The sequence below is a fragment of the Solanum verrucosum genome, unplaced genomic scaffold (assembly GCF_900185275.1).
Source record: "Solanum verrucosum unplaced genomic scaffold, falcon-dt-bn FXZP01000129.1, whole genome shotgun sequence".
NCBI lineage: Eukaryota > Viridiplantae > Streptophyta > Magnoliopsida > Solanales > Solanaceae > Solanum > Solanum verrucosum.
Window position 1 is genome coordinate 147,588 of NW_026020333.1, and position 9,319 is coordinate 156,906.

The following is a 9,319-nucleotide window of genomic DNA, read 5'->3' on the forward strand; positions in this document are numbered from 1 at the left end:
CACACCAAATTAGTATAAAATTTTATATGGAATTGAAGCTCCAAAACACCAGATTTTACACTAATATAGAATTTGGTGTTGGATTAGAGATGGTCTAAGTACAATAGAACCATAAAAGCTCTTAAAGAGAACTTCTTGCATGTGCTATGAAAACCTTACAGTATGGATATTTGGATGAATTGTTTCTACTCTAAAGACTTGACATTTCCAAAATCATTTTTCACTACTCTTAAAATCATATTTCACTAGTATTAGTGTTTGACTATAAATTTTCAAATATTATTTTACAAATTATTCTTGGGTAAAGTTTTGAGTGAAGTTTCACCATGTGTTTGACTGTAAATCTTGGAAGAAAAATTAAATCTTCCAAAGAACTATGATTTATACCTATAAATTCTAAAAACTATTAAAAATATCTATAAATTTGTATTATTATTTGATATTGAATGTGTTATGTGAAAAGTCATGATAACGAACACAATTAATATCATTGATTTGTATAAAAAATGTTATTGCTATTTTTAATTGAAAGTGACTCCGCAAAGTTTGTGCAACGATCTAGGAAAGACATTCAATCCAAAATTATAAATGATTATTATTTTTATAGAATATAAAAATTTGAGTAATACTAGTTTTTTTCTAGTATTTGAGTATTTAAACCGTTTGTCAAAAATATTTACCAAATAATAACAAATGATATGATCAAATAAAATTTATGGAGTTTTTTCTCAAATATTTTTGAGAATATCTATTGTCAAACAGGTCCTAATCATATACCTCTCTCCTCTACTTGATTAACTACATTTCTTGTTATGTTGTATTTTAATATTTATTATTTCATAACCATTTTGAAAGCCTAGTTAGATGGAGTTAAATGATTGTTAGTTGTGTTTACCCCCTCCTAAAACTACTTTACCCCACACCCAAGACTTCCCAAGCACCACAACCCCAACCCCTCCGCTACCCCTACCCCTCCTCCTCTGTTTCTATTTTTAGTAAGTAAGCAAACACTGAATTTTAACGTCTAAATAAATGGGTTACGCCACCCATTTTCATTTCTGCTAGTCTTTACTTTCCAAATATAGTATTTGTTCAACCCCCCTGCCCCCCAAAACCTTAACCTCATCCCTTTTCTACCCCGTAAAAGCTGGTCCCTCTTTTTAATCTTCCTTGGAATTTGCTCTTTTGTTTGGTGTACTGGTATCATTGCCTTGTTGTCAGCGTATTCAAGAACAGTTCCAAAATCAAGTCGGTTAATAGTATTTGATAAGTATTTCCCAACCCTTAGGGTTAAGTGTTTTTTCCCAATATATAACTTGGGGTGGGTGGTGTGACTTCTGATTTGAATCTGGTCTTGGTTGGGGTTTTGTTTAAATCTTGTTTGCTGAGTTGTTGTTGATCGATTGGGGAATTCTTGGGGAAGTTCAAGAAAGTTTGCTTTTTTAGATGATGGGAAGTTCTTGAATGTTAAGGTCAGTGCTTAAAAAACTGTTCTTTGGGCATGTTTGTTTCTCTTTCTTATTTATCTTATTTGATTTTTAAGTAGTTGGGCATGAACTAAATATTCATGTGGGTAATTGCAGGTGTGTAAAGTGTTTAGATTGTTGATTGGGAAGTTGGTAGTGGAATATTGGTGGGAATAGGATGATTTTGATTTTCAGATATTGGATTCTTGGACTGCAAATAGTGGAAGAGTATAGGGAATCTGATACAAGCTTGAGTGATTTGAGTGTTCTCTAGCATTTGGTTGATTTATTGTAGTTTTTTTTTTTTGCTATTTTGGTTTTAAATGGAGAGGGGAGTTGATTTTTGGGCCTCTCCTAAAGGTCAAGTGGAGGGCGTTGCCTCGTTTGATGCTAGTTCAAGGTCTTCAAATGTTGATTCATTCAACAATGTTATGGAAATTATGAATCTTGATGCTTATGCTGGATGGTGCACTAGCCCTAGTGCAGCAGAGCACATGATAGCCTCATATGCCGCATTTTCGCCAATTAATCACATGTCTCAAAGTTACGCACCATTTGAAGGAATGAGTTATACAGAACAAAATACTGGAGCATTTCCTCCAATGGACGCCAATATGGTGGCAAGTAATCATGATGGAGGAGAGAAAATGATGTTTGGGCAAAATGATGACCACTTACATTTTATGGTAGATTCAGTTGATGGGGAGGATGGTTTGGTAGCTAAAAAAAGTAGAAGATCAAGCCAACAGTCTGACAGTGCGGATATTGGCAACTCTATGATCCTCAGGTCACCTTCTCAACCACTTGCTGAGAGAATGCTTAGGGCATTGGCAATGTTTAAAGAGTCATCTGCTGCAGGAATTTTGGCTCAAGTTTGGATTCCAATGAAGAATGGTGATCAGTACATCTTGAGCACATGTGAACAGCCATATCTTCTTGATCAGGTGCTTTCTGGCTATCGGGAGGTCTCCAGGAAGTTCACTTTTGATACAGAAATAAAACCAGGAGCAATCCCAGGTCTTCCTGGTCGGGTGTTTAGTTCAAGAATTCCAGAGTGGACGTCAAATGTTCTGTACTACAAGGAGGCTGAATACTTACGTGTACAATATGCTGTTGACCATGAAGTTCGTGGATCTATTGCTTTACCTGTCTTTGAGGATGATGCCTGTGAAACTCCATGTTGTGCAGTATTGGAACTCGTTACAATGAAGGAGAAACCTAATTTTGATTTGGAAATGGATAATGTTTGCCAGGCTCTCCAGGTTCACTCCTCTTTCTTGCATGCTCTTTTCTTTATTTTGAGTCATGAACCCTTTTATATTGTAGCCTTGCAGTAGTTTATGTAGATTCAATCCTTAATTTTAGTTGCAAATTGTCATTTACTGTTGTTTGGAAAAGAAAAATATGAGTGAAAGATAGTATGGTTCTTTTTGTTCTTTGAACTTGTATAACACAAGTTTGCTCAACTGCTATATAATAAAAAGGAATATCTGAGCAAAAAATTAGTAAGTTTGGTTTGCAGAAATATTTATGCTATTGAAATTTTATTTTGAATGTTAACTAACAGCAACATAATAACTTTGCGATAGTTTTACTGTTCTTGATGTTCATACTTTTTTTTAATCAAAGAAGAAGAAGGGTGGAGGGTAGTGGTCATAGTTTTACTAATCTAGCTCGTCTACCTTGGTACCTGGTTAAGAACACATAAGTAATATTCCAGTAATAAATTGCTCAAGAGATTTTGATACAGTATGTAAAATTCTTTCCTGTTGAATTTTAGTAGCAGACTAACAGTTACTCCTTAAGAATTAGGTTCTATTTGGACTTATAGAGTCATAACTTGCTTATCACTCATAAACAAAGTGATAATATACCAACCTTCCCTGCTTGTCACTAACTCTTTTGTATGTCACGACAAATATGGGTCATCACTTGTATTCACCCCCCCCCCTCCCCCAACTGCTCTTCCCTGTTGCCCAGTGCCCACAGACCTCTAATAAAGGAAAAAGGTGAGTTAAACCAAACCAGGCGACTTTTTAAGAGAAACTTGTTTGGTTGTTTTATGATAATATAGATACTTGTTTCAACTTTATCGCGCCCAAAAAACTTTAGTAATTTTCTTTGGAGTACATACTTTTTTGGCTGATCAACTATTAGATCTTACCTTTATGTTTCTGATTTATCAAAAGTTTATGCCAACAGTAAGTCAGAGCACATTGACTCACAGTATGTAAGTTTGTATATATGTACACCAGTATTGTGAAGACTAAAGTTACAAAATTGAGACAACTGCCATAATTTGGTGTCACAATATGCACTTTTCTTATCATTCTGCATTTTTATCGCTTTTTGTTTTATCTTCTTGTGCGTGTGTTTTCATATATCTCTAGTTGCATCTTTTGGTAAAATATGGTTTAATTTGTAGCTTCTGCTCATCTGCAGGCTGTGAATTTAAGGAGTATCGCGTCTCCTCGACTTCATTCTCAGGTATACTCAAAAATTTTAATTGTACATGGAATCGACACACCGATCGTGTGATTTATTTTCTCGTGTTATATTTTTCCTGATTCCCTTGTTGCTAGTTACAATTTCTGTTTCCTCATCTTGCAGAATCTCTCAAATAACCAAAGAGATGCTTTAGCTGAGATAACAGATGTTCTGCGAGCAGTTTGCCATGCACATAAGCTGCCTCTTGCTCTGACATGGATTCCCTGTAATGTCACTGAAGGAGAAGGAGATGAACCCATCAGAGTGCGTGCTAGAGGATGTAATACAAGTTTAAATGAAAAATGTGTGTTATGTGTTGAGGATACAGCTTGTTATGTGAGTGACAAGGAAATGCAAGGATTTGTACATGCATGTAAGGAACATTTTCTCGAGGAAGGTGAAGGTATTGTTGGGAAAGCTCTGCAATCTAACCATCCCTTCTTCTACCCTGATGTGAAGGAGTATCATATAAGTGAGTACCCACTTGTGCATCATGCACGGAAGTTTGGTCTAAATGCTGCTGTGGCTATCAGATTACGTAGTACATTCACCGGCAATGACGATTACATATTGGAGTTCTTTCTTCCTACAAGTATGAAGGGAAGTACCGAGCAACAGCTTCTCTTGAATAACCTTTCAGGTACCATGCAAAGAATTTGCAAAAGTTTGAGAACAGTAGCAGATGCGGAATTGGTTGGACAAGGTGCTAAGTTTGGGTTACAGGATGGATCTGTTCCAAATTTACCACCGATTGCATTGTCTAGGAAGAACTCTCAGCACTCATTGGACAGTAATTCAAATTCTGTAAACGGGGCTCCTTTAGGTGCCTGTGATTCAAAGAGTGCTGGAACGCATGCTGATGATTCTCGTGAACAGGTATCTCACTCAATTATCGAACAAGCATTATCTTATCTAAATGACATCCAACTAGAGTGTTTCAGTTGAGTATTCAACCTCAATCAGCTTTCGTTTAATGTGATTTAGGTGAGAGCATTTAATATGCTCCTCATTCATACTACACTTTTGAGCACTCTTTTATTTACACTTGTTCTTTTTTTTCCTGAACAACTTATGCTCCGTCTGTTAATGATTTATTTCCTAAATGTATCTATACTGAAGTTTTGTTGCAACATGTTTTGTAGACAATGACTGGATCAAGAAGACAGATTGAGAAAAAACGAAGTACAGCAGAAAAACATGTCAGCTTAAGTGTTCTTCAGCAATACTTCTCTGGGAGCTTGAAGGATGCTGCAAAAAGCATTGGTGGTAAGCATATATACATCGAATGGATAAGTCCACTAATTTGCAAGTATACTGGATACCTCTATATCATTCAGTGTTGTCTAAAGCGAAAAGCGATAAAAAACTCTTAACTCCCGTTGGGGCTTTAAGCACAAATATAGCATGACCTTTAATTAAAATAGGCGCAAATGGAGATTTTTTTATTTTTTTTTACAAATTTACATGTTTATTCCAAGACTAATAATTAATAGCATGAATAACAAATAAATGGACAGAAAATTGAAACTTTTTCACAATAAACTGAATTATCAATTGTTTAGTGTTGTCTCTTCCAGAAATGCAAGGAAAAGTTTGCCTTAAAGCCTTAATGATGACACTGAAGCGCACGATAATCAAGGCAGAGTGCTTCACATGTTTTGAGCTTTGCTTCAGGGTTCAAGCGCTCTTTAAGGGTGCCTTTGACAACCCTGATATGGTCTTTTTTAGTTGTTGACAATAGCTCCTCCATTCGGTGTTAATTTTATGATTCAACGGTCCTTTGTGAAAATTTCTCTTTTAACTTTACCAAGATTTTGTCTTTAGTCCAAATGTAGGATTATAAGTGTGGGCACAGTCTTCCCTTTCGTATTAAAAAAGAAAAACGTTTTCAAAAAAAATTAAGTGTAAACACAGTGAATATAATGAATATCTTTCCCTCTGTTTCCCTTCAAACATGAATTTGGGACTCTCTTCTCTGATAAGTAGGATATGCTATTTTTGATGGCTATTGTATATTGTGTGGAGTTTTATGTAACTTCTTAATTTAAGTGTGAAGTTCTGCTTAATGCAAAGGGAAAACAAAAAGAAGGCAGAATAAAAACTGAATCCTCAGTATTGGTTAGTAGAAATGGTTTTGGGGATCCGTTGATGTATACTAAGTTGCTCGGACTCGGGTGCCGGTGTTCGATACGAATGGAGATCTAGAGGTTGGATTGATCTAAATTTTAAGATTTAGGGATACAGATCCAGGTATGGATATATGTGCGGGGATTCAACTAAACATTATTCAAATCTATAGAAGTACAGTTGTAAAACCTATATTATGTGGAAAACTTTGAGGAAAAAATGTTGATCAAGAGGAGAATCTTGGAAGAAGATAAAAGAAAAAGGAGTGACATAGGAAATTCTACCAAGTATTCCATTTTCTTCAATTCCACCTTAGCTTTTCTTTTGATTACAAAAATCATTGAATCTATCCAAAATTTCTCCGTCAATTTTGGTCGAAGTACTCAAAATCTGTTGAATAGATCAGGTACAAATCCCACCCCCCACACCCACATCAATGTCGTGTCGACACGGGTGCAACGCCGAAAGCGAAGAGTCCGAGCAACTTAGGATGTATGCCAAGTAATACTATGGATTTCATACTACCCTGGCTCAAGTTGGATTTATCCAAATCGTCCAGGGACTTATGGAAGTCCAATTTCAGAGGTGGTATGGTGGGTTATATGGAGAGTAAGAAATGCTAGAATTTTGAAGACGAGATGGATAATGTAGTTTATCTTAAACTCAAACTGAAATCATTGCTTAGATTTTGGTGGATCAGAGCTCCGGCATTTGTTTAAGATACAGAAGCTATGATTGACTTCCTTTGTTCTTTACATACACTGTCCTTTTTCCTCAGCATTTCCTTAATGCTGGTGGAAATGCTGGTATTTGTATATCAATACATCTGTGTTGCTAAGTAAAGATAGTTGATGTGAAGTATTTGTTCTTTATGATATTTTTAAGGGTATGCAGAGACTAATTTTTTATAAGGATGAGAAAGGGAATGGAAAGTAAAAAGTATATTGGCTTTTCTTTGAAGCAGTAGACCCTTTCAGAAGGTGGCATTTAAAATTAATTGTTGTGTGTATTTGTGTATTTTGTAGTGTGTCCAACTACCTTGAAAAGGATATGCCGACAACATGGGATATCTAGATGGCCATCCCGGAAGATAAACAAAGTCAACCGGTCTTTGAAAAAGATACAAACAGTGCTTGAATCTGTCCAAGGGGTAGAAGGGGGATTGAAGTTCGATCCAGCAACTGGAGGTCTAGTTCCAGCTGGCTCAATTATCCAAGATTTCAATGCACAGAAAAGCATATTTTTCCCATTCAAAGATGTCTCTGTCAAAAATCCTACTTCTGTTTTCCAGGATGCTGCTGTACCCTCATCTTCAGGCAATGACAAAGAGAATTCTGTGGTGAAAATGGAGGAGGACTTTTATGCTGATGGGAACCAACTCAGCCAATCAAATCATATCAATACTTCCTCTTTTAAGGAAGGGACTAAATCAAGTATTGAAGTGTCTGGATATTGTTATGAATCTAAGTTGGCAACATTAGATGCAGGGTCATCCGGACCTGCAAGTCTGAATGCTATGCCATTGACTGATTCCGGAAATGCATCATTGGGATCTTTCCTTACAAAAGAAGGATGCAGGAGGTGGGGATTGAACAATGACACCTTGGACAATTTTGACCGTCATTTCACTTCTCGGTGCTCGTATCCCATGGTTGTTGGGGGTGATGTTGACAGTAAGATGAAAGGAGATAATGAAATGGATGGTGATGGTAGGGTGATTGAACATAACCAGGCCAGTTCTTCAGCCATGACAGATTCATCCAATGGGTCTGGGTCTGGGTCGATGATAAATGGCAGTTCATCAAGCTCTCACAGTCATGGTGCAGAGAAGCATTCTAAAGTTGAAGTGAACTGTGGTGATAACGGGTCAACAATTACTGTGAAAGCTACTTACAAAGAAGATACCATCCGATTTAAGTTTGACCTTTCAGCAGGGTGCTTCCAACTCTATGAGGATGTTGCTAAGAGGTTTAAACTACAGACGGGGACATTCCAACTCAAGTATCTTGATGATGAGGAGGAATGGGTGATGTTGGTAAATGACGCAGATTTGCATGAGTGTCTTGAGATACTGGAATTTGGTGGTGGTCGTACTGTCAAGTTTCTTGTTCGCGATACACCATGTGCTCTGGGAAGCTCAGGCAGCAGTAACTGTTTTTTGGCTAGTGGCTCTTAACAACCTCATGCAGGTCCAAAAGCTTCAATCAGGTACTTAAAATGATAACAATGCCACTCATGATTTTGAGAGTTGCTAGTTTACACATGAAATACTAGTATGTTTGGTAGAGTTTTTCCATTCTGCCTTTGAATATGGTTACTCCTAGCAAGATATCCGAAGAAGAAAAGCAGGAGCATAAGAAGATTAGTAGAAGCTGCATAGTAGTTGAAAGTTCATTTGTCGTCTGTTTTCTATTACGTTTGCAGGTGAGATAGTAGATGCACATCTTTGTACTAGTCAGAAATGAGTTAAAAGGAACTGTCTCAAGTGGCTTACCTACTTTGTAAATATGTTAGTTTAAGAGTGTTATTTTAGGGAATAGTCAAAGCAATAAGTTGTACAACGTCTTTTCAATAAGAATATGTAAAATTTCTTCTTCTAATGTTAGTTTGTCTTCTTTTGCAAAAGTTTATTTGATGTTTTGCCTAGATACTTAGAAATGTTCATGGACTAAATGGTATTCTTTCCTTTAAAAAATAATGACATATTTTACTTTTTATCTATTTAAAAAAGAATGATTCTTATTTTTTTGGCAACACTTTAATTTTAGCTTTTCATGTGACATGCTTAAAGTCACAAAATTAAATGATATTTTGGTACAGTTAACATAATTTTAATTTTAAGTCTAGAAGATTGAAAAGTTTTTTTATTTTCTTAAACTTTGTTCAAGTCAAACTAAGTCATTCTTTTTTTAAACAGAGGGAGTATAACATAACTATTTATAACTTAGAATAGAAAAAATATGACTACAAAAATTGTGTTTTATTTTCAGTTCTTCTACAAATGTTAGTACTGCACAATGCACGGTTCATGTTAAAAAAATATTATTTTATTTGTTTGACCAAATTATATTATTATTAATACTTACCTGAGCTACCATATAAGTTTTATGAGAAAATTCTTTTGAATTTTGATTAAGACAATGATTTATTTAATGTCAAATAATAGATAGTACTTTACAAAAGAAAAATATAATTTTATAAATTCTAAGTGCATAGGTTTCTTAATAGTGACATATTTC

The 9,319-nt window shown here is 35.6% G+C and overlaps 1 protein-coding gene across 1 annotated transcript; it reads left to right on the plus strand.

Moving 5' to 3' along the window:
• Positions 1-1,160: 1,160 nt before the first annotated feature.
• On the plus strand, positions 1,161-8,705 carry LOC125836818 (protein NLP9-like). Its single transcript, XM_049515978.1, has 5 exons — positions 1,161-2,728; positions 3,909-3,953; positions 4,077-4,829; positions 5,096-5,219; positions 7,106-8,705. Exons 1-5 carry the CDS (start codon positions 1,790-1,792, stop codon positions 8,254-8,256), a joined length of 3,012 nt encoding a protein of 1,003 aa, XP_049371935.1. The 5' UTR covers positions 1,161-1,789; the 3' UTR covers positions 8,257-8,705.
• Positions 8,706-9,319: the final 614 nt, after the last annotated feature.